This window comes from Polypterus senegalus, chromosome 13 (genome assembly GCF_016835505.1).
Source record: "Polypterus senegalus isolate Bchr_013 chromosome 13, ASM1683550v1, whole genome shotgun sequence".
NCBI lineage: Eukaryota > Metazoa > Chordata > Cladistia > Polypteriformes > Polypteridae > Polypterus > Polypterus senegalus.
The window spans coordinates 17,288,448-17,315,767 of record NC_053166.1 but is presented as its reverse complement, the minus strand read 5'-3'; the positions used below and the strand labels follow the sequence as shown (position 1 = coordinate 17,315,767).

General features: G+C 39.7%; 1 protein-coding gene across 3 annotated transcripts in view; it reads right to left on the bottom strand.

The window, feature by feature from the left end:
• The window catches only part of LOC120542238 (teneurin-2-like), a 1,685,504-nt gene that overhangs the window by 852,636 nt on the left and 805,548 nt on the right, over positions 1–27,320 (bottom strand). The window contains exon 1 of one of the 3 annotated variants that reach the window (XM_039774547.1): positions 7,909–8,259. The exons of the other annotated variants lie outside the window; for them this stretch is intronic. Within the exon in view, the coding sequence (XP_039630481.1) occupies positions 7,909–7,957 (49 nt within the window). The 5' untranslated portion in view covers positions 7,958–8,259. Of the gene's footprint in view, positions 1–7,908; positions 8,260–27,320 lie in introns of those variants that run through there. 3 annotated transcript variants of the gene reach the window in all.

The following is a 27,320-nucleotide window of genomic DNA, read 5'->3' as shown; positions in this document are numbered from 1 at the left end:
GGTGGTACCATAAATTGAGGGCATTTAGTCGGTGGTATAATAAATTCAGGAGTCTAAATCTGTTCTACCATAAACTGAGGGGTTGGATTTGGTGGTACCATAAATTGAGGTGTTGGACTTGGTGGTACCATAACTTGAGGGGATGGAGTCAGTGGCACCATAAATTGAGGAGTCTAAATCTGTTCTACCATAAATTGAGGTGTTGGACTTGGTGGTACCATAAATTGAGGTGTTGGACTTGGTGGTACCATAACTTGAGGGGATGGAGTCAGTGGCACCATAAATTCAGGAGTCTAAATCTGTTCTACCATAAACTGAGGGGTTGGAGTCGGTGGTACTGTAAATTGAGGGAGCCGAATGGGTGGTACCATAAATCCAGAAGTCAGATGTACCATGGTGTTACTATAAATCGAGGAGTCAAAAGTCAGTAGTAAAATAAATAGAGACATCGGAGCAGGTGGCGCCATAAATTGGGGAGTTGGACTGAGTGGTATAATAAATTGAGGACTTGGGGTCGGTGGTACCATAAACAGAGGGGTCATAGTTGGTGGCACAATAAATTCAGGAGACGGAGTTGGAGTCGGGGGTTTTGTGTATCGACCCCACAGTTCTGCTCAACTTCCACCGATATGCAAACATGGCTTTTACATCGTTGCATCAATGTTTGGTTGAAGAGCAACAAAATGCATGGAAGCTATTTGCTTCCACATTAATTAATAAAATTTAAAAATCACTAGAACTCATCATACCAGCATCACATTTACTGCTGGCACCAGTGCGCCCAGGATTTTGTTTCCAGTCTCCAAGGTTTCAAGAAAACAATGGCTCCAGATCACTACTGACAGGTGCTCCCTACCAAACCTAGCTCATCTTACTGGTTTTATAATGTCTTTATCACATCTATGGCACCTGAGAGCGTAGCCTGCAGTCTGACCAGGTTGAAGACACAAGGACGACTTCTCTTATTAATTTGCTTTCAGCCTCTCTAAGGCACTATATCCTAAGCACTGTAGGCAGCAAATGAGTCTTTACCGGCTTCTCTACAGAGATCTGCTAAATTACACAACTGATCCCCAGTGAACCTCATTTTCCTTAGCATCTCGGCTGCTGTTCTTCCAAATCCCAGTTCATTTCAACTTTTTTTTTCTTCTTATTTTGTTCGTTTTCAGCCGTCGACTGGAATTTAAAGTGGTCTACCAGGTGTTCCAACTGTGCATATGTGCATTTGGAAAAATAGGTCAAGCTCCCACCTGTCTCTGTGTGCACAATTAAAATTGTGTCATTTCAGCAGTGCTGTCACCGGCTGCGACGGAGCTTCTTTTAGGGATGATAACAAGGCAAAGCAATTTCGGGACAGTGTCCTCAGGCCCTGCTCCTGCACTTAATGATGGGCCTGCCATGCCCCGTGCACACTGCATTCTCACCATTTCGACACTTTTCTTTTTTATTTTATGTGCTCCATGTGGGAACGAGAAAGAGAAAAACTTGAAAATTACTCAAGTGGCGCAAGGCCAGAGCAAGAACTCCATCTGCCGTTCGAGCAAAACTACTCCATGTGAAGCGGAAAGAGTCGGAATAAATCATATCTGCTAGTGGGCAACGTATATGTGGACCCCAAACTTGAAATTTGCAGATAACAATGTGGTATATGCAGAAGATACAAAATGTGTAATAATAAAATTTAGCACAAAAAAAAAAAAGACAAAACCAGTTCATCATACCTCCAATTACTGGATGAGGAGATCCTTAGGTGACTTTTCTGTCTGAGTTATGTAACAGGCAAATGACGACACCAGCAACCACGCACCCCCACAACAGCAGTCCATCAAGCTGTGTCATAATGACTTCACACATTTTGCAAAATTATTTTGGATTCAGATTTTTACTAATAAAAACACAGATGAATTGATGTCATGTGAAGCCTGCTAGTATTAAGCTGTAGTGGGTTTGTCCACAAAGAACACATATTAGCACTACACTGAGGATAAAGAAGAATTCAGACACAGGAACGATACAGAGAGCAGCACATATGTTAGAAAATGGTAGGAGAAAATGACCCAAATTTTAGGAGAAGGGATATAAACACGATGAACCAACTGAAAGGAAAAATACGCAGGAACAGAGCTACTGTACAAAGACAGCCAGTGTGACACAAACCTCCATGACAAAAGCCACAAACATCATAAAGATACAGCGTGCTATGTCATCGTCTACAGAACAGGGGGGATTTAAACCTGGTGAAGAAGTAAAAAGGAAACGAAAATCAAAGAGCAAAATTTCAAATCTGACTCCAAATCAAATTTTTATACGATCACTTGCTCTGATTTTGCGCAATTAAAAAAATAAAGCTCAATTATTAGGAATGAGAATGAGAACGAGAAGATGAGGCGCAGGCTAAGAGGCCGAGACTCACCTGCCGCTAAAAGCTACATGGAGATCACCGATTAGAACAACAGGCGTCATCATGTGGAATTAGAATGAGGATAAGCGGCGTCATCATGGCTTCTGAACTGCATGCAGTGGGTTACATTACTATCAGGACGAGTTAGGGAACTTCCAATATACTACCAAATAATAATTATTACTATTGTTATTATCGTTATTATTGCATAGTGGTAGTGAAAAACATATCCATCCATCCATCCATTTTTTAACCCGCTGAATCCGAATACAGGGTCACGGGGGTCTGCTGGAGCCAATCCCAGCCAACACAGGGCACAAGGCAGGAACCAATCCAGGGCAGGGTGCCAACCCACAGCAGGACACACACAAACACACCAAGCACACACCAGGGCCAATTTAGAATCACCAATCCACCTAACCAGCATGTCTTTGGACTGTGGGAGGAAACCCACGCAGACACGGGGAGAAAATACAAACTCCACGCAGGGAGGACCCGGGAAGCGAACCCGGGTCTCCTAACTGCGAGGCAGCAGCACTACCACTGCACCACCGTGCCGCCCCATTACTATTGTTATTATCGTTATTATTGCATAGTGGTAGTGAAAAACATATGTATACTAATATAAATATATATATATATATATATATATATATATATATATATATATATATATATATATATATATATATATATATATATATATACTAATATCTGCGGTGGCTGGCACCCTGCCCGGGGTTTGTTTCCTGCCTTGTGCCCGGTGTTGACTGGCATTGGCTCCAGCAGGCCCCCATAACCCTGTAGTTGGGATATAGCAGGCTGGATAATGGATGGATACACTAATATAAGCTGTTACCTAATTCAAGTGTGTGTGTAAGCAGGAAAGTGTGATTCAGGGTAAAAGATGGCAACTTCCTAAAACAAAAGCAACTGTCAGCGACAAATATTTTCTGCCTGGAGTTAGGAAATGCGCTAACTTAAAATTGTAAAAGAGGAAGTATGTGAGTGAGACATGTAGACAAGTTTTTATCCTTTTTGTAAAAGGTCACAGAGGGAGATTAAGCAATATATAAAGGGCCTGCAGAAGAAGAAGTGCGGCGTTCTTCTGACTTGCGAGCAGGAGATCCATGTTACTCACCTGTTGTTAATAAACTAACGCTAACTGATTGCACTCCTGTCTTCCTCGACATCTTTCGTCCACAATAGCACATCCGGAGTGTTTATTTGTTTGTTTTTCTTGGTCCTCCCCAGATATCTGACCACAGTGCTGGACTCATAATTAGAGATTTGAAAGCAAATCTCAAAACAAGGACTCTGCTTCATCCATTACTTGAATGTCCGTGTTTTTTCAGCGTGTTTTCATTCGTACTTATTAACTATAGTTGGTTTCTAATTGGTTTGGCTTTTCCTTGCAACATTTTGTTAAATTACATTTTGTTAAATTCCTTGAGCTACATTCTTGGTACAAAAATGATCTTTAGAGAGAAATGTTATTATTGTCATCATCATTAGTATTGGTATTATTATAATCTCTGCCATTCCTAATGCCACTAATAATAACAATTGATACTATTGGATTGATTAGGTCTAATAATGGATGGACGATATTTTAATCAGAGATAGTTTGAACAGCCACTTATGCTTTTATTATTATTTTCGCCATTAACGCCACTAGTTATTGAAATCAACATTTTAACTGATCGCTACTCGTACTTATAATCATTGATATCGTTCAGTTCAGGCGGATTTAATAAAATTAAAAACTATACCTTGCACTTATTATCATAGATGTCAGAAACAACTGGACAATGATAATAATAAGTGATGTATACTATTATTATTATTAATAGTAGTAATAAATAATAAGAATAATAAAAATAACAGCAACAATAGGAATTCCTTTTTTGGCTAATTTGGTCATCATCAGTAACAAAAAAATTGTAAGATTTATTGTTATTAGTTGTACTGTTAACAGTTGTATCACAGATGATGATGATAATAATATCATCCTCATCATCGATATTACCACAATAGTGTCACGGTTGGTATAAATAATAATAATCAGAAGATGAAGAAGAAGAATATTATTATGCTGGTAATCATACTATTGAATAATAATAATAATAATAATAATACGATCATCATTATTGCTATTATCATTGCTGTTGTGGTTTTTAAAATCAACATTACCAGCTTTTATAATCTGTACCATTCTTAATACTGATAATAATAATTGACATTTTTGGATTGAGTGATTTGATAATGAATGGATAGTATTTTTATTAATTTTAACATCACCCTTCCACTCAGAGATAAGCTAAACAGTAAGTTATACTTTTATTATCATTGGCGCTATTAATGCCACCAGTTATTAAAATCCAAATGTTCACTTGGTATTGTTCCTTTTAGCCAAATTCAATAAAATTATTAACAATACCAGGACAAGATAATGGATGTCAGGAACAACATGGACAATAATAATAACAGTAAGCAATGCATATTATTATTGTAATTATTAATGATAGCAACAAACATAACTAGTATTCTTTCTAATTTAGTCATCATCAGTGACAACAATAATAGTAAGAGATATTGTCATTTGTGATATTATTGATGACAATGATAATAATAATTTCATAATCATCGTTACTATTGCCACTATATTGTTACCAATTGTATTACTTGTTACTAATGATGCTCAAATTAGCAACAAAACCAGTTTGTTTTCATTGTTGTTAATAATAATAATAATAAGAAGAAGAAGAAGAAGAAGAAGAAGAAGAAGGTGCCCATACCTCAAGAACTGAATTAAATGTGCTTCCAAAATGGATGATTGATAATATGTTTAATGTGAATGCCATTTTCTTTCTTTTACATGTGCACTGTAAAAAGAAACTCTTTAAGAAAACATTGGTGATGCTATTAAACAGTTCATGAAATGAAGAAAAAAAAAAATCCGTAATCCAGTTAGCCGCACTAATTAATGGCTTTTTGAAAACCCAGGGTGATATTTTGCCTATTATTCCGAGTGTTAATTCTTAACACTGTCAAAAGCAGTTTAGAGAAAGGAGCATAAAAATGAAAGTCCAATCTTTTCTGATAAGAACAAATAAATAAATAAATAAAAGGTTTCCATTGAGGTCTGCAGCATTGGGCACTTACACCCCGATTTAATTAGCATATTGAACAGATTAACCTAAAACTAAACAGTGTCATTTTCTGCATCATCAGCCTTTTAGTATTCTTAATAAATTAACCGGTAAGCAACTTTCCTGCTGTGCCTTAAATGTGGGTTCCTCAGAAGTGTTTCACATTATTTTACACATTATGAAATATAAAATGCACACTAACAAAAGGGTATTTGGCTGTATTTTAATTTTTTTTTTAAGAAATTCAAGAAGACTAATTACAGTCTTCAAATAAATATAATTTACCAAAAGCTTTAAACGTAACAGTCTATGCCATTGGCAGCTTCTTTGTTGAGAAGAAATTTTCCTCATCAAAACTCTCATTACACAGTAAAACACTGCTAAATACACAAAAGGGGAAACGCCAGTGCTGGATGTATTACTGAGCTAAAAAAATAAATAAATTAAAATATCTTTGGAAGTTGGAGTGCTTAGGCCAAACAACATGACCTGCTCTTCTCACGATCCGAATTCTTTATGGGGTGACATTCTGCATAATAAAGCCACACTGCCAATGATCACCTGGTCACCCGGGCGCGTCTGGCAGATCAAAGCTGATCAGTGAAGATGAGATGAAGTCCACAGCACCAGGCAGCGCTGCACTGTAAGTGTAAAACCTGTTACATGTTTTCAGACATGAATCCACTCTATTCAAAGACTGTCAGCTGTTTTCATTTTTGTACACTTTTACTTATAGCAGTTTGTAACACTGAGGCAGGGTCAGCTAAATATGACTTCATCAATACATAAGAGTCAACAGAAAGAGAACCAAAAGTTAGTGCATGGCTGGCCGGTTTTATCTATGTTCTCCCTATGGCATCAAGATCTGTCTATCAAACAGGAGCAGAGAGGTAGCTACCAGAAATTAACCCTTTGTAAAGTTTCCCTGAAGGAAGCATCTAAATAACGGCCTAAGCTTGTTGGGGACAGATTGAAGGAGATGTGTCTTTTATGATGCTTCGCTAATAGAAGTGTGTGCACATTTCACAGAAGATGGCTATTAAACTTGAGCAGAGGTAGCGGGTGTGAATCTATCCATTTTGAAGTTTGCTTGAAGACAGCTTCAGAGTCAGCTATCCACGGGGATAAGCTTATTGGGGGTCTAATTGAAGAAGATGTGCTTCTCTTATTGACTCTGTGTGTGTATATTTCACTGAAAATGGCTATTAAATATGGGCACAGATAGAAAGCATGAATGAATTTATCCACTGTAAAGTTTGCTTGAAAGCAACTTCAGAAAAATCTATCCACGGACAAGCTTGTTAGGGTCAGATTTAGGAATATGGGTCCTGCTTTTCAAATAGAGATGACGATTTATTTTCTGTGCAATTGATATTTTGAAAAATTTTACAATTGCGTGTTTACGAATTGTCACAACCAAGCACTCGAGTATCTCCAGGTCGATGTTTCGGTGTAAATACTATACAAAACAATATCGTCGGATTGGGAAAATAATGTCAATGTTGCGTATTGCATAATCTTCTAATTACGCGTAAGGCAAAATCCTGATAATCGATTACTTACAGTACGGTTCGCCCAGTGTGCAGTCAGTAAAAAAAAGAAAAGAAAAAAAAAACTCTCTAGGTAGATGAAATGATGAAAGTGTTACTGCACAGCACTTGGGTGATGGATTAAAAGACTTCAGATGCTGCTTGTTTATGCAAGTGCGCGCATTTTTATAGCGCAGCGACGAGGATTTGCACGCACACGCACTTGTCAAAAGCGCGATGTACACACCGAAATGCCGCTTTAAAGTGAGACGGAGAGAGCGAGATCGGGAGGAAAGTTTTTTTTAGACAAAGGAGCTGTCCATTGTACCCGGCAGCGCACGGACTCCACACAATGCTTTCAAGAGATTCTTTATGAAGGATGACAGCAAATGCCGAGAAATAATTATCTGTTTAAACAGAAACATGCCTGTCAGACTGTCGGAAGAAGACCACTTCTTTAAAGTTCGAGTGATCCACACGCCCAAAACAGATAAGACACCTCCAAATTAAATAAAAAAAAAAAAAATCGAGACCACTTAACGACACCAAGAATAAATGATCCTCTAATCCAATTCAAGCGTGCACGTTGAATTATTTGCACTACTGTCTAACGAATTAAAACGTGCACTTTCATTTATGAGACTGACCGGCTGCTTCTCCCCACTTCCACATTTTACATTCTGACACCGAGTCCACACTATTTATTGCAATGTTCTTGTTTTCATTGAGGCAGTCGCTCTTTTCATACTGCAAAGAGCAGCTCCTGCGCCCCCCCAGAGTCATTCCGAGCCCCCGGCGGCTACGGTTGCAACACAGCAAGTCTTACCTGCCTCACTGCCCAGCGTTTTCCCCCGGTTCGTACCCGAGTGAAGCATCTCTAGCCTTTTCCAATTGCCTCTCCGGCTCAGATGATACACGCCAGCTCCCTTTCTTATTTAGACATATAATCGCAACCAAAAAGACAGTTGGGAAGTTCTAGTGGGTGAAGGTTCCGCTGTCCCCCAGCTTAAGTCCTTTCCCCCCGAAGCTGCGTCTTGTCTACAAAGCAGAAAAAATAGGAGTAGCGCCTCTTAGTCTTTCGCGGGGCTGAAGAGAAAGAGGAATTCTCGCACAAATCCAGCTCTGCACATGACTGATTAGAGCCCGAGCGAGAGAGCGAGCGAGCGAGCGAGCGCCTGCCTGTGAGCTCCGACTACAGCTCCGCAAGGCGTGAGTGTGAAGACGTGAGAGAGAGAGAGAGAGAGAGAGAGAGAGAGAGAGAGAGAGAAAGAGGCGAGTCATTGGAATGTGACAAAGCGTGTTCATCAAAGAGAAGAGGAGGAGGAGGAGGAGGAGAAGGAGGAGTGTGTGCGCGCGTGCGCGTGCGAGAGAGAGAGCGAGAAGAAGCAACAAAAAGAACACAACCGTGCAGGAGTAAAGCATAAAGTGCTGATGCACCTCAGGAAAACGAGCAACAGACCGCAGCGATTAAAGACGAAGAAAGACAGCTAACTGTAATGGGTACTATACTAAAAAAAAAACTGAAGGGAGATGGAAATCTGAACAGCCGATGAGCAAGCGAACCCCGTTTACTTTTTTTCCATCGGAGGGAGGTGGGTGGCGGCGGCGGCGGCGGCGGTAGGACGCTTGAAATCCTTAATCTTAATTGGTGAATTGGTGACTTTATGGTGATCCGTGTGGCTCGCCCTGCATTGCCATTCATTCATTCATTAATGTAGATTTCTTCACTTTGACGCAGGTGCATTTATTTCATTTTCTACTTTTTACGACACCGATCTTAATTATTGCTTTTCAGAATAAAACTTCTCTTCGCAGCTGTGTGTGTGGGAGAGTACGCCGTGAAAGACATTCGCCGTGCAAGCCGCTTCCCCAGAAAAGATGCGGGACCTGAAAACGTGTTGCCACCACCGCCACCGTCGCTTCTCCTCACCTTTCTAGTCGAGCTTTTCTAGTCGACATTTTTTACAATTAATATCGCGACGAGATTTCTGAAAGCATTCTAATGGACGGAACGGAGGCGAGCCAAAGATTCAATTATTATTATTATTTATTACTGTTTACTTATTCGGCTGACGTCTTATTCCAACATGTGAGCTACGGTTAGTTTATATATTTATATTTATATATATATGGAAGAGATCAGAAATAAAAACTACTTTATGATACGTGATTAATTTCCTCCCTTTGTGGATCACCAGCTGCAAATATATATATATATATGAAGATACTGGGATAGTTCATACAATTAACATCGCGTCAAGCTTTCTAAATGCCTCATGACGGACTGACCGTCAGCGATCCAACAGTTCAAATTTTATTATAATGTATTACTATGTACTTAATTCAGCTGACGCTGAATCCAAGGCAATTTACAATATGTGAAATACGTTTGGTTACATTTGTTTTGTTTTGGAGCCCAGGCAGGTGAAGTGACCTGGTCATGATCACACGGACTCTGTACCGGGATATGAACTCACCAGTACGCCATAAAGCAGTCCAGAATTCCAGATAGGACGCGGACTGACTCCAAGATCTTTGGCTTTGAAGGCTAATGCTATACCCATGACGCAATTGGGACAGTGCATACAATCAACATCGCGATGGGCTTTCTAAATGCAGTCTAACGGACGGACCGTCAGAGATTCACAGGTTCGGATAACCCCGTTTGTGTCTCAGGATAGACGCTTAGTAATTGTATTGTCTAATAGAACTTCGATAGAAACCGCACGGGTGTATTTTTCTCTACAAAAAGATTCATTATTTGAAAGCGCGCCTCTGATACGTTAGGGACTGGACCCTGCACTTCAAATTAAACTCGAACAGACCAGTAAGACACAGGAGACACCCGCAAATACGAACTGTTGTCCTGAAATCGAGTCAGCTGTTCCGAAAATGCTTGCGGCTGATTAGATGGTTCATCTTGCTTGTTAGCTTAAAAATACACTGAAGATTTTCCAGTGTTGTCTTAATGAGGTTATTTTGTGAAATCTTTGTAACGAGGCAGGCTGGTGTATTCGACACTTGTTCATGTGTCCATTAAGTGTAAGCAGTTGATCTGTGTCTTGTTAGCCTCCATCACTGCTTCTTATGTCTCCTAACTATAAATCCTTAATTCATCTAATGCTTCCATTTTCACTACTGGATTTCACGTCCGGCAAGCTTTCTGTATCACTTTATATATAGGACTGGCGCAGTGACGTTAGTCACTTGTTGTGTGTCGCACGTGCACATACCCTGTTAGACATCTGCAGTTAGGAGACTCGGGTTCGCTTCCCGGGACCTCCCTGCGTGGAGTCTGCATGTTCTCCCCGTGTCTGCGTGGGTTTCCTCCCACAGTCCAAAGACATGCAGGTTAGGTGCATTGGCGATCCTAAATTGGGTGTGTGTGTGCCCTGCGGTGGGCTGGCACCCTGCCCAGGGTTTGTTTCCTGCCCTGTGTTGGCTGAGATTGGCTCTAGGAGTTAGTTAGAGGCTGATTCCATTCCTCCCTCTCTAAAACACTTCTGTTTTAGTGCTTTTTTTAATCAGTTTTAAGATCATTTAAATAATTTTTTACCGTTTTATTTGCAATCTGCCTTACCACCAGCAGGGGGTAGCTTTTTTGAACCTACTGTTGTTATATGGCTTTTTTGGTTGCATTTTTTTTTTATCAGATTAAAAATACAGTCTTCAATAAGGATTTGAAGAATTTTATTAACATAATACAAGTGAAAATTTATGGCATCTATTTATTATAGAGTTGTTACACTTTAATGTAACGGTATACTTTTTAGTGGATAAAGACATTTTAATTGCTAAATTTTTAGATGAGTGAGCCATTGCTTGCTCTTTCAAGCATTTCCCTCAAATCTAACACACGTGCAGGTCATTACACTGGTGGCAGAGGTGGGATTTAAACTGACACCTCCTGTGAGACTGAAACCTGAATCCAGGCCCTCAGACGTCTTGGCCACACTACCAATCAACCCATTTGCCATACTAGACTCCCAGCTGCATGAGCTGACCCAAGGCCAGGGTCCACATTTGAGATATGCTGGTGGTCACATACCCAGGCCAATGGCTTTTATCAACTGGGAGGCACATCCAAAGTGCTGTCTAGTGCTGTGTCTATACAGATTCCTTCCAGAGTCAGCTTCTCCAGTTAATTTCACTTCACTGGAAAGTCCATGGACAACTGGGGAGTGTGTCCACCTCAGGTCCTGACCCAGGGGTGCTATACTAGATAGATAGATAGATAGATAGATAGATGTGAAAGGCACTATTAGATAGATAGATAGATAGATAGATAGATACTTTATTAATATGTAAACAACACATCCAATTAGTGTGAATGCTATCTGTCTATTATAAAAAAAAAAATCCTGGAGAGAAACAGTAGGGCGACGAGACGTGATCTTCACGTTAAGACCATGGAAGACACTTATAAAAGACCCACGAGACTAAAGAGATTGGCCACGGAGCGTCTCGTGGGGACCTTAAACATGAGACTTTATGTCAAGAGATTGACTCAGGACCGTCTCGTGATGACATAGAACATGAGATTCTTGCAAGACACGCACTACTTACAACCAAATAAGAGTACAGGCAGCCAGCAACACACTCAGATCCAGGGCTCTCAGCGCATATAAAGCGAATAAGGGCAATACGTTATAAATGAAATGAAGACGACTAAGCGAAGAAGAAAGCAGTGTGGAGAAAAGAGACTCAAAAGCGTTGGAGAGACAAAAAAGAAAAAGAATAATCTAGGGCAGTGGTTCTCAACCCGTAGGGCGGGCCCACCTGGGGGGGGGGGCACGAAGTAACAAAAAGGGGGACGCAAAGATGTGAAAAAAAGAAAACAAGAATCAAAAATATGAAAAAAAAATCTGTTGAAACTAAAACAAATTAACTTAAACTACATTCTGATACTAGAACAATAAATACAGAGTTAGATAAATGTCGATAAAAGTTAAGTAGGTATAATAAAATATGCATCTACATTTCAAAAAAATGTTAGGGGGGGCGCGATTAACACTGTTATGAAAACTTGGGTCGCAAATACTTAAAGGTTGAGAAACGCTGATCTAGGTGCACATTCAGAAAATAAGGAAAGTAATTATCAGCCCGGAACAAGTGGAATTGAAAAAAAGCACGTCCAATCCGGACAATTCTGTGAAGGGTTCTTTGTATATGAAGTTGGCTCTTTGAAGTTTGAAAAAGCTCCCAATATGTGGACAAAACAGAAATCTTTAATTTCTAATAGGCTACCTAGCAGGATATACAACAGATCAACAAAAGTTGAACTTCTCCTATGTCACTGTACAAGGCAGCAAAAGTCCTTTTATAATCAGGAGCCCACCGGTATTTTACAAATCTATTAACATCTATTCATGGTGTCCCACACATGCGCTTAGAGGACACCTTTAAGACTCTTGACAGGTAAGCACTTCCACCCCAGAATGAGAGGAGGCACTTTTGTTAACTACCTCATCTTTTTTGTGTGCAACTCTATTGGGCAGACCCCACAGAATGCATGGCCACACCTCCCACAGACTTCCGGAAGTCCCACCCTTTCCAAGGAGAGTTCACCAGAAGCGATCGCTAATTTTAATATGAGACAGAAAGAGCTCTTGTTCTCCAGCACGCCTAGTAATCCAAAGTGTGGCTGTGGCCATTATTTTGTTGAATTTCTTTTTCGGTTTGACTGCTATTACACATGGGATTCCAGGATGGTACATGAAACTTTTGAACAGTTGTCCAATCAGTCCCGTAACAATGGCTATTTATGGAGCTTGTTATGGATCTAAATAGATAGATAGATAGATATGAAAGGCACTATATAATAGATAGATAGATAGATAGATAGATAGATAGATAGATAGATAGATAGATAGATAGATAGATAGATAGATAGATAGATAGATAGATAGATAGATAGATACTTTATTATTCCCAAGGGGAAATTCACATAATCTAGCAGCAGCATACTGATAAAAAAATATTAAAGAGTGATAAAAATGCTTGTAAAAACAGACAATAACTTTGTATAATGTTAATGTTTACCCCCCGGGTGGAATTGAAGAGTCACATAGTGTGGGGTCTCCTCAGTCTGTCAGTGGAGCAGGATGGTGACAGCAGTCTTTCGCTGAAGCTGCTCCTCTGTCTGGAGATGATCCTATTCAGTGGATGCCGTGGATTCTCCATGATTGACAGGAGTCTGCTCAGCCCCCATCGCTCTGCCACGGATGTCAAACTGTCTAGCTCAGTGCCTACAACAGAGCCTGCCTTCCTCACCAGTTTGTCCAGGCGTGAGGCGTCCCTCTTCTTTATGCTGCCTCCCCAGCACACCACCGCATAGAAGAGGGCGCTCGGCACAAACGTCTGATAGAACATCTGCAGCATCTTATTGCAGATGTTGAAGGACGCCAGCCTTCTAAGGAAGTATAGTCATCTCTTGTACAGATCATCAGTATTGGCAGTCCAGTCCAATTTATCATCCAGCTGCACTCCCAGGTATTTATAGGTCTGCACCCTCTGCACAGTCACCTCTGATGATCACAGGGTCCATGAGGGGCCTGGTCCTCCTAAAATCCACCACCAGCTCTTTGGTTTTGCTGGTGTTCAGGTGTAGGTGGTTTGAGTCGCACCATTTAACAAAATCCTTGATTAGGTTCCTCTACTCCTCCTCCTGCCCACTCCTGATGCAGCCCACGATAGCAGTGTCGTCAGCAAACTTTTGCACGTGGCAGGACTCTGAGTTGTATTGGAAGTCTGATGTATGTTGGCTGATCAGGACCGGAGAAAGTACAGTCACCTGTGGCACTCCTGTGCTGCTGACCACAATCAGATCTGATCAGATCACAATCTGATCTTTATGCAACCTTCATATGGATGATTCTTTTGAGAATTAAATTTGGAGAATTCCTTCTTGCCTTGTTCTGCTGGTTGTAGCTGGGAATTTATTTTTTCGGGTTGCACAGAGAAAGCTCACAAATCAAAGGTTTATAATTCCATCTCTAATAAGTCAGTTGAAATATATGTTAGCAAGGAGTCAAACATGAAATGCCTGCCAACAACTATGCTTGCCCCAGATGGTGTCTGGTTAGCTACTGGCCCTCTGTGGCTCCAAACGGAGTCCAGCAGGTTGGAGAAACACCACGTCACATTATGAGGGAGCTGAATACCAAGGAATAACTTGGGCCAGCCTCAACTCTAGACCAAAATATTAAGGGGAAACGTCAAAAATTCTATGTGGGGCATGATGTGATTAATTCACCAAAATCCAACAAGCAACAGCACAACTGACAGTATGAGTGGAGGGGCTTAGCCCAGCTAAATGACCCCCTGGAGCCCAACCTGACTTGTGCCCTTTAGTCAAAACACAAACGTTTTCTTTTTATTCACTAAAAAGGGAGATCAGTCAGAACATTGGCTGACACTGATGACAACATCACATAGAAGAGATTTGCAGTCGTGATATAGCGCCTTACGACAATAGGCAGCATCCCAAGGTGCTTTATAAGTATTGAACTATGGTGCAGCTCTTTACAACCAGACTTCCTCAGCGTCACACGCACACTTCCTCAACTGACTGGCCACTATACTGACTGGCACACTGGACAGAAACAAAGTTCCTCCGCTTCTGTCCCACTTGGATACGTTTTTGTGTGGTGCCCCAGCTGTGGTTCATGGTACCCAGTTTACCTCCAGGTGTTCTTTGGCCTGCTTTTCCTACATTTGCCATCGGGTTGTGCCGAGGATAGTTGTTCTTGCAGTGCTGCCATGCTCTCCACTGGTGGTGTGTCAAATCCATCTTCTTTTTCTTCCGACTATGGCGCCTATGCCCTCTTCTTTGCACCTGGATAGCAGCTTCTGATTTGAGATGGTTTGTGGCCAGGAAATGCAAGGAGTTTTCACAGGCTACTGGCGTTGAAATGTCTCTTTCTGTTATCCTCCAGCATTCTGATCCATGCAAAAGTGTAAAAATAACACAGCTCTGGTAACACCTTAGCTTGGTGTCGATACTGCAATGAGATGATCTCCACACATTGTTTAGCATCCTGAAGGCATTTCTGGCTTTGTTCAGTCTGCTATTGATGTCACTGCCTACTCCTCCATCTTGTCCAACAATAATGCCTAGGCAGGTAAACTCATGAGTCATAACTAGGTCCTCTCCCTCCATCTTGATTGACAAGGGGTTTGAGATGTTAATTGGCATGGCTTCCAATTTCTTTGTGTTGATTTTCAAGTGCACTTGTTGTGCATAGATGTTAAGGTGAGATGTGGTTTTTCCTGCATGTGCTGATGTGTGTGAGAGAGCACAGCAAGATCTTCTGCATAGTTAAAGTCCTCCTAAGTAGAGAACAAGGTCCATCTGATTCCTCTTGCTTGATCTTCTGCCGTGCATCACATCACACAGTCAAAGACTGACAGTAAATCAAAGGAGGTAAATAAAGTGGAAAGCCTTAACCACGATCTGCCAGTAACCCGCTACACAAACTGAAGAGGACATGTAGATCATCTTGTGGAACCATAAAGCAGGAGCTGAACGTTCTGTCCAACTCCCCAAGGCACTGATCCTTCCATGGGATTGCAAGCAGCAGGATGTTTCAGCACACACTGAATTCACCTGGTATCAGAACAGGGTGTCAAAAGCACGACAGGCGTAAGGAAAGAATCGACCCCAGAAGGGGTGTCATTTTTGGACTCGTATCACATAATTCATTCATTTTTAAACGTTTGATTCAAAAGCAAACTACAGAGAACCAGAGATTATCCCGGCAACATCACTTGCAAAGTAGAAACCAGCCAGCCATGATGCAATGGTCCATGAGGCTGTCCAAGTTCATGCATTCACTTATTTTCTAAGAGTTTCCAAGGTTTCAGTTTCCAATCGTCCAATCACTATTCAGGGAGTGGATGTGGAGGTGGTGCGCTCCTACAAGGACTTGGAGGGCTGCATCAATGACAGGATGGGCTGGTCTCCAAAAAGACCGAGTAGCTGTAGTAGAAAGGGCACAGCGAGGTCTTTTCTCTTAAGAGACGGCGTTCCTTTAATGTGGAAAGTGACAAACTTCACATCTTCTACAACTCTGTGATGGCCAGTGCAATTTTCTATGCTGTGGTTTGCTGGGCTGGTATCGTCACTTCAAAAGAGGTCCACTGAAGAATCAACAGGCTAATTAAAAGGGCAGGCATAATGATGGGTGCACTCTGGACCCCATGGAGGCAGTCATGGAGTAGATAATGAAGACAAAACTGAGTACCATTATGAATAACGCTGCACATCCTCTCCATGACACACTGAGGACTTTCAGACAAGGAATCATTGAGCAGAAATATATCAGGAAACATGACTGGGGTTCCTCTATAGCAACAGCAATATGTCTGTATAGCACCTCAACAGGACTGGGACTGCCAAGTCAGACGTTTTCTTTCTTCATTTTTAGTCATTCTGTTTTTTTTTTGTTTTGTTTTTTATTTCGCCTTATACAATTTATTGTATTGGGAATTTGTTAGTTTTAACATACCTCTTGGGGTCAGCGCCCCTGGAGCAATTTACGGTTAAGGGTCTTGCTCAAGGGCCCAGCAGAGTACGATATCTTTTGGCAATGACAGGGATTCGAACCAGCAACCTTCTGGATACCAGCACAGATCCTTAGCCTCATGGCCACTACTCCACCGTGACTATACTTATTTAGGCATTTTTTAGGTAAATCTATCTATCTATCTATCTATTATATAGTGCCTTTCATAGCTATCTATCTATCTATTTATTATATAGTGCCTTTCAAATCTATCTATCTATTATATAGTGCCTTTCATATCTATCTATCTATCTATCTATTATATAGTGCCTTTCACATCTATCTATTATATAGTGCCTTTCTCATCTATCTATCTATCTATCTATCTATCTATTATATAGTGCCTTTCTCATCTATCTATCTATCTATCTATCTATCTATCTATCTGTCTATCTATCTATTATATAGTGCCTTTCATATCTATCTATCTACAGTATCTATCTATTATATAGTGCCTTTCACATCTATCTATCTATCTATCTATCCTTCAAAAGCTTATTAGGAAAAGCATAAAATAGCTCTGTCTGATTTGGAGCAATCAGAGGAGCAGATTGTTCATCCTCAGCTTCAGTTTTAAACTTTCATGTTGTGGACTGTACTCTTGCTCTTGCTTTGTTGTTATCTTGTGAGAAGGTTTTTATAAAAATTAAACTGAACATATCTAAAAAGTAAAAAAAAAAGTTTAGAAAACATCCATCCTGCATCTTGCACGAATTCACTAGACTCTAGGATCTTTAGGACATGAAAAACAAATGGAGTTGATGGAAAAAAAAGCCCATGTGGAGAACATGCAAAATGAACCCAGCTAATGGACAGTCTCGGACTCATAGTCAGTCTCCTGGTTCTGAAAGGCAGCAATAGCACCAACCGCCGCACCACCAGTTCATTTTGCCCACAGTAAACTTTTTCATAATAAGACTGAATGTTGTGGGAAGTGAAGAAAGCAAATCAGACATTGGTGTTTTATTGAACAGTGAATTTAAATAAAAGACTGAAAGACTGACACTTGACAGAAGGCCAGATCTCGGTGTCATATGAAAGTCACTGACAAATTAGACATGAGCAGTCTCTCTATTGTCTGTGAACTTTAAGCTTGCAGTGAAATTTTCCATAAATATCAGAAAGAGACAAATGACTAGAGTTGCCCAGCAACCACCTTCTGAAGAACCTTTGGAATTAGTAGCATGTTGGTCATAATCTAGTAAACAAGATACTGAATATAGCACTACAGGGAAGCCATTCTTGACAAATGACTATTGGTGCAGATATTTTGCATCTTTACCATTCCCCAGTAATTTTACACCATCTCAGAGCACATTTACCTTCAGCAAGAGCTGCTCTTTGTCTCGCCTTGAACCCAGTTTTCTAACTCAGCTACTCTGAAGATTATTTCTCTATCCCTTTTTTTTTCACATTGTCTGGAAGGTGTATGATTTTGGAAGAAGGTGTGAAACCGAGATGTGCTCGCTTGGTGAACTGTAAAGATTATCTGGCACAATCTAGCCTGCAGCTGCTCCATCCTGGTAAAATTCCAGAACAACACAAAATTATGGACTTGATCAATTTTCTCTTCCCTGGCTATTCCTTGGATATGTGTTACTGTATTAAACTGTTAGATTCAAGCAGAGCTTTATCCTGGTATTGGTAAATTAAACTAAAATCACCCTTGCTGTGCATTCAGTAATTATGCTGTTGAGTGTCATTTAGAAATTATGTGCAATAATAATAATAATAATAATAATAATAATAATAATGCTATATCATGAAAGATTTCCTCCACTTTCCAAGCATTTTCTTTCCTTTTTTTCCTTGAATACCCTACTGTACAATAATGTATTTAATACTGCTAAAAGCTAGCTAGCTAGATAGATATGAAGGACACTATGTAATGGATAGATAAAAAGATGCTATATAATAGATGGATAGATAGATAGATATGAAAGGCACTATATGATAGATAGATAGATAGATAGATAGATAGATAGATAGATAGATAGATATGAAAGGCACTATATGATAGATAGATAGATAGATAGATAGATAGATAGATAGATATGAAAGGCACTATATAATAGACACACAGACAGACAGACAGATAGATAGATAGATAGATAGATAGATAGATATGAAAGGCACTATATGATAGATAGATAGATAGATAGATAGATAGATAGATAGATAGATAGATAGATAGATATGAAAGGCACTATATAATAGATAGATAGATAGATAGATAGATAGATAGATAGATAGATAGATAGATAGATAGATATGAAAGGCACTATATAATAGATAGATAGATAGATAGATAGATAGATAGATAGATAGATAGATAGATAGATAGATATGAAAGGCACTATATAATAGATAGATAGATAGATAGATAGATAGATAGATAGATAGATAGATAGATAGATAGATATGAAAGGCACTATATAATAGATAGATAGATAGATAGATAGATAGATATGAAAGGCACTATATAATAGACAGACAGACAGACAGACAGACAGATAGATAGATAGATAGATAGATAGATAGATAGATAGAGAAGGAGCTGTATATGTCATAGAAATGACGTAGCTAGACAGAAAAGGCACTATATACTGTATAATACATACGTATGATTTAGACACATTTCATATAGAGAAGGTGTTGTACGTAGACAGACAGATATCTGCTTTAAAATTTCCTTTTCCCTGTTTTGAATTAAAGATTTTGCATCCATCCATTTTAGGCAGAGCCTTTCCTATTTTGCCATTTGTCTGTTTTCCTCAGCACTTTTTCATTGATTTTTCATTATCTCTGTGCCAATTCGTTATTCATGAGGGGCTCAGAGGTACGGGAGTGATGCTGCTTCTTCAGATTGAAGAGGGCCCTGTAAGATGGTTTGGGCATGTTTTAAGGATGGCTCCTGGGTACATGGGTTGGTGCCGCATGGCACACCAGGATACTCTGCAGCAGTTAGATCCCATCTGGCCCGAGACAGAATAGGAGTTGACCAGGAGGGAGTTTCTCAGGACAAGGGGGGGCTGCTCAGTCCAGCTTGGTGTGTCGCCTATTCAGAGGTGCGGCATGGATGTGAGGAACAGACATTTGTAAATTTCACCTACAGTTTTTTTTTTTTTTTCTATTTCATCAAAGTTTAAAGAGTTTAGTATTAGCGCACCATGCAAACGATTCAATAAGAAACAAAAGTCGACCGACCGATGACATGTACATATTAATATGTTGTCATTGCAGCTTTAGGTTAGCAATTAGAGCACAAAAAAACGAAGTACAATGAGGATTTCTGAGACTTTGTTATGAAGGTTTATTTTATGTACTTTATTTATTTATTTTAATGATAGGCTTTAATCTAAAATTAACTGTCTTCAAGGATCTTCTGAAACAACGATATTAAACAACATGTAATCTTCTGAAGACAACATTACTGGGGCTAAAAGCTAATGGTAAGTTGGCATGGCAACACACAACTGTATCAACAGACTCCTACAAAAATCAGCTTGTTTTACATGAGACAAAAAGTCGATAGGCAGGTGTTAATTTATCAGAGGTCCCCAGCGTCTTGGTTTGCCTCCCCCAGCGGATGGTTTTGCAGTAAATGCTGATCCTTGAATGGAAAAACTGTGGAAAGCAGATGGAAGGGAAACTAAATAACTAAAATCTCCACATCTTAGTGGGTGAAATAAAGAAAAAGAGAAGAACCAGAGATGTAAGGAGAAAAAAAAGTGCTGGTCGGCATCCCAGGGCAAGACAGCAGCACAAGACAGGACGAACACGCTGAGCATTTTGGGGTCTTTTGTGATGTGAGTTAAACAAAGCATGAACAAGGTCAGATTACAGGAGAGTGGTGGGAATGATACAACATGTTTAACTATAAGGTGTCCATTGAATAAAAACACAATATATACAGGTATGTAGTAAGAAAATGACAAGACGAAATGAAATGTTAGGGCACCACAGGGTGACTCCTGTTTAACTGGCAGGTTATTAATGTCAAAATAATAACTAAAAGTGAAACCAATTTTATCTTAAATGTTCCAAGTGGCCTTGGACAACGGTGTCAGCCAAATAAGAAGTAATAATAATAAACAAACATTATGTGTAGCTTGAGAAACAAACACCTCACAGGTCCTCAGTTGGCTTCTTCATTAATTCCATACACCCGCATTTCAGGTACTGGCAGGTTAGGAGACTTTGTACGGGTAATAAAGGGAATCCAGTCAGTAATCTAGTAAACGTAAATTGCATATAGCGCCTTTTATTGTGGACAACGTGCAGAATCCTCGTGAGTCAGGGTAAAATTATTTGACATATTTCTGTGTTATCCATAATGGCAGGGGAAGTGACTTTCCAAGGGTGTCACCGGGCCATGAGACAGAGGTTGGGACTGAGACATACTGATATAACTCCCTGTGTGGAGTTTGCATGTTCTCCCTGTGTCCGCGTGGGTTTCCTCCCACTGTCCAAAGACATGCAGGTTAGGTGCATTGGCGATCCTAAATTGTCCCTAGTGTGTGTGTGTGTCCTGCAGTGGGATGGCGCCCTGCCCGGAGTTTGTTCTAACTTGTGCCCTGTGTTGGCCAGAATTTGGCTCCAGCAGACCCCCGTGAGCCTGTAGTTAGGATATAGTGGGTTGGATAATGGATGGATGGATGGATGGATATACAACAACAACATTTATTTATATAGCACATTTTCATACAAACAGCAGCTCAAAAGTGCTTTACATATTAAAGAATAGAAAAATGAAAGACATAATTATAAAAAATAAATCAACATTAACATCGAATAAGAGTAAGGTTCAATGGCCAGGGGGGACAGAAAATATCTGTGACAGAAAATAACAGATATATCTGTTGTGAAAGAAAATCTTGAGACAAGACTTTTGCCAAGAGATTTTTTCAAGTCCCGCCCTCCTCTCAACCATTTGCGGTTAACGGCCACAATCCTCTCACCTCTCATTCGTGCGAATGCTTTTGTCAGACACAGTTCCTGCGCTCTCAGCTCTTATAAATTTTTACGTTTTCCTCACTTTAAGTTCCCAAGTATTATTATATCCAAATGTTACTGAAAAATTTAATTCTGAAGGGTTATCGACAGAAGAAATGAGTACACGGGCAATCCTAGCACACATAAACGATGAAGTCAAACGAATTAACGTGAAAATTGTCAATCGGTTACACAGAAAATTGGTTAAATGCATATCAATAGAAAGTTGGTGGTGATGGTGCGGAAGATGAAAACATCAACTTACAATATCTTGTAGAATATCGACAACTGTTAACACCTTCCGGTCTTACACCAGACGTATTACTGTTGAAAGATGGATGTACTGTAATGTTATTGTGTGATTTATGTATGAGTGATGGCCTATGCGATACACCAAGATTAGTTGTCTTCAAAATTGATCAAACAGTTCTGACATGTCAAATTTTAACAGGCGACATGAAAGGTAATGTAGTACAGCCTCCACCGATAACATCAGACACCAAAGGAGATCTTGATATGCCATTCGTATTAAAACGTTCACAGTTTCCTGTTAGAATAGCTTTTGCAAAGACAATTAACAAATCACAGGGACAAACATTCGAAAAAGTCGGTTTATTTATTAGAGAGAAAGAAATGAAATTCACTCACGGGCAGTGATATGCTGCATTGTCACAATGTAAGTCCAAACACGGAATCAAAATTTGATGCGATAGTGATGAAAAGTTAATTTAAAAAATTGTTTTTACTCAAGTTTTACAGTAAAAGTGTAAGTTTAAAAAGTATTTGCATGTCAATTTCAAAGCAAAACAGAACGAAAACATATAACACAATGAATACCTCTAAAGGAACATGAAACGTAATTCTCCTTCAATTTTTTAAGTCTGCAGTGGGCTGGCGCCCTGCCCAGGGTTTGTTTCCTGCCTTGCGCCCTGTGTTGGCTGGGATTGGCTCCAGCAGACCCCCGTGACCCTGTAGTTAGGATGTAGCGGGTTGGATAATGGATGGATGGATTTATTACGTTTTACTACTCTTTACTATGGTTAATTGCTCGCTGCAATGTAAAATAGTTAGTTCTATTACGCTTATGTAACAACTCCCATGAAAATAACAATCTGTTTAAATTGTACATGTGCTTCCCCATACGCGAGCTGCAGATCCGCAAAGTGGGTAGTGTGTAGCGAAGCAGGGGAGAGAGCCCCCTAGTGTGTGTGTGTGTGTGTATATATATATATATATATATATATATATATATATATATATATATATATATATCCATCCATTACCCAACCCGCTATATCCTAAACACAGGGTCACGGGGGTCTGCTGGAGCCAATCCCAGCCAACACAGGGCGCAAGGCAGGAAACAAACCTTGGGCAGGGCTCTAGCCCACTGCAGCTATATATATATATATATATATATATATATAAATAATATAAAAATTACTCCCAGGCCATTTTCAACTTACTGTAAAAGTGTTTACATTTTTCAGCAATAAGGACACTGACAGGTGAAGAGTTTTGCTTTAGGTCAGATCATGGAGCCGAGTCAATGGTGATGATTAAAGTTAAGTCCGTGTGATTTTTATTTAATGCCCTGAAATTCAGGCACCTTTACAATGATAGTAAAATTATCTGTTTATTTCTACATGGATCTTATATTAGCAGGTTAAACGATTCGCTAATAATCAGGGAAGGACATCAGTTAGTGGTGGGGACTAAATCTGTGCTCTTATGATTTAATATAGTGTCTCTCTGTCTTATACTGAGTATCGTTGTCAGATTTCGTTATTATTAAAGGGGACTTTTGATTTCATATAATGCACTTTACAGTGAACAGCATGAACACACTGCTTTACTGTTACGGGGACTAAACTGGTTTAAATTTAATATAGTGCCTATTCATACTGAACATTATTCCCAGCCTGCTTTATTGTTATAGAGGACTGAACGTGTAGCCGTGCAATTTAATATAATGTCTTTCATACTGACAAGCATTCTCAGGTCACTCTACCTTCACAGTGGACTGAACCCACAGCCATGTGACTTTATATAGTGCCTTTCTGAATTAACATCATCCCAAGACTGCTTTATTGTTATGAGGAACTGAATTTGTGGTCATGTGATTTAATATAGTGCCTTTAATATTAGTCATCATCTTCACGCTGCTTTAGTGTTGTAGGGAAATGAACTTGTGGCCTCTGCATTTTATTTAGTAACTTTAATACGCTGAACATTATCCTCACATTGCTTTACTGTTATAGCTGACACAGCATACAGCCTTTTCATTTAATATAGCATCTTTCATACAGAAAATCATCCCTGACTGTTTTACTGGTAAAATGAACTGAACTTATGGCGATGTGATTTAATATATAGTGCCGTTCATTTTGAACATCATCTTCATACAGCATTACTGTTATAGGGACAGAACATATGGCCTTTTGATTTAATTTAGTGTCTTCTATACTGAAAATCATCCCCAGACAGCTACTGGGCCATGAACCCATTGCTGTGTGATTTTATAAAGTGTCTTTCATAATGAACATGATCTCTAGACTGACTGGTACAATAAACTAAACTTATGGCCTTCTGATTTAATTGTAGTGTTTTTCATATTGAACATCATCTTTACACAATTTATTATTGTTATGGGGCATGAACATGTGACCTTTTGACCTTTTTTACAGTATAGGGAAGTGAACTTGTGACCATGTCATTAAATATAGTGCCTTTCATTTCAAACATCACACTCCCATTACGTCACTGTGATAGCCAACAGAACATATGGCCTTTTGATTTAATGTATTGTCTTTTAAACTAAGAACTGTTTAATTGATGCAGGGTACTGAAACTGTGACAATGTGATTTATATAGTGGCTTTCATTGTCAATGTCATCCTCTCACTGCTTTACTGTTATTTTTTTTGTTCTTTATTTCGCCTTATACAATTTCTTGTATTAGGAATTTGTTAGATTTAACATACCCCTTGGGGTCAGCGCCCCTGGAGCAGGTACAGTACAGGTTACGGGTCTTGTTCAAGGGCCCAGCAGAGTAGGATCTCTTTTGGCAGTGACGGGGATTTGAACCAGCAACCTTCTGGATACCAGCACAGATCCTTAGCCTCAGAGCCACCACTCCACTGTGCCTATACTTATTTAGACATTTTGTAAGCAAATCTATCTATCTATCTATCATATAGTGCCTTTCATATCTATTTATCTATTATATAGTGCCTTGTCTATCTATCTATCTATCTATCTATCTATCTATCTATCTATCTATCTATTATATAGTGCCTTTCACATCTATCTATCTATCTATCATATAGTGCCTTTCATATCTATCTATCTATCTATCTATCTATCAATCAATCATATAGTGCCTTTCATATTTATCTATCTATCTATCTATCATATAGTGCCTTTCATATATATCTATTATGTAGTGCCTTTTATATCTATCTATCTATCTATCTATCTATCATATAGTGCCTTTCATATTTATCTATCTATCTATCTATCATATAGTGCCTTTCATATCTATCTATCTATTATATAGTGCCTTTTCTATCTATCTATCTATTTATCATATAGTGCCTTTCATATTTATCTATCTATCTATCTATCTATCATATAGTGCCTTTTATATCTATCTATCTATCTATTATTTAGTGCCTTTTATATCTATCTATCTATCTATCTATTATATAGTGCCTTTTATATCTATCTACCTATTATATAGTGCCTTTCATATCTATCTGTCTATCTATCTATCTATTATATAGTGCCTTTTATATCTATCTATCTATCTATCTATCTATCTATCTATCCTTCAAAAGCTTATTAAGAAAAGCTTAAAATAGCTCCATCTGATCCTTAGCCTCAGAGCCACCACTCCGTTATAGGGACTGAACATATGACCTTCTGATTTAATATAGCGGCTTCCATATTGAACATCATCTTCACAATTTCAAACTTTTATAGGGAATTAAATTTGTAGCCATGTGACTTAGTGTAGTGCCTTTCATTTTGAAAATTCTATCCAGACAGCTTTACTTCTATAGGAAACTCAACTTGTGGCCATGTCCTTTAATATACAGGGTGAGTCAAAATGATGTTAACTCTAATAGTATTGCTATGTATGTACTTAAATACCATTTTTGTGGCCACATATGGTACATGTGTTGAATACGATGGTCAACAGGATGAGACATTCCTGTAAATCATCTTGCACATATGAAGTATGTTTTGTGAATAAATTGTTTCCTCTATTTAAATGCTAACATGATTTTGACTTACCCTGTAGTGCCTTTCATTTTGAACATCACCCTCACATTGCTTTACTGTTACAGGAGAGTGAAGATGTGGTCTTTTGATTTTTATATAGTGCCTTTCTGCAGGTCACTTTATTGTAATAATGGCGGTGTTTCTTCAATATAGTTACTAGCAGGTAAAGCACCAAGCCACGAGTCACACAAGGAGTCAATGGCTTGCTGCTTTGATCCCACTGCCTTCACCACTAGGGGGCCATATTGCCTCCTGCCTGAATGTTAGAGCCCAGGAAGCTTCATAGACTGACCTGAGCAAAGGCTTCTGAGCTTTCCAAGACTAACGTTACAAACTTGACAGAAGCCTGGCAGTCAGCATCACAAAGCGCAGCACAAGAGGACACTTGCGTGTGTGTGTAGAGGTCAGAGATCAAAACCCTGGGGGACGTTTCCATTATTAGTAAATGAAAATGCTCTTAATAAAACAAACAGGCATAAGGCCTGTAAATCCCTCAAAAACACTGGACAGGGTGAAGGGGGCAAATCTGAGAGCCTGCTAAAGAACCGAGGTGCAGCCATTGATTATGTGGCCAGCAGCACTTCACACAGAGTGCCGTCGGGCAATTGAGTCACATTAGCTAGCGGTAGTCCAATCCTTGAAAGGGACGATGGCAGACTTTAATATGACGCACATCATTAGCTGCTTTATTACGGTAAATCACGTTGTTTGCAGAGCATTAGAGAGAAGCCTTTCTGCCATGTAAAGTGAGGCTTGATTGTTATCTGCAAGGATTCCTGGAGCACAACAGGAAACGAGCATCTGCCATGCATCACAGCGACTCAAAATAAAGAAACATGCAGCAATATGAATGGCAACGTTTGAAAGCATCCATGGGCGAGTGCTTGGAAGAGGTGGGCAGTTGTCACGGAAACGGACCACTTGAGACATCTGGGGGTACCTTAACAGTGCTGAAGCAATCCTGGCTTGATATTACTGAGTGCAGCGCTCCTGTCATTCACCTGCAGAAGATATTACACTATTCTGACACAATTTCAAACCATCCAATCATCTTCCAAACTCACCGTATCCTGAGCAATGTTGCAGGGAAACTGGAGCACAGTGTGCAAGGCAGGAACAACCCCTGGATAGGACGCCAGAGTGAACACAAACACACACACACACACACTAGGGTGTGATGGACAGCCGGGTCCCATGCCTGGTTGGGACGCCCCTACTGCATCTGTTCCGGGGGAGCAACCATGGGTAGCTCAATACCTCCCCCGGGACGCTTGGTGGCAGCCTCCCTGGCCGACGGTAATCCCCCAACCGGCCGCATGGCTCCATGGGAGATGGAGTCTTCCACAGCCTGGTTGGGAGCTCGGATGGACGCTAGGGGGAGCAGCATGGAG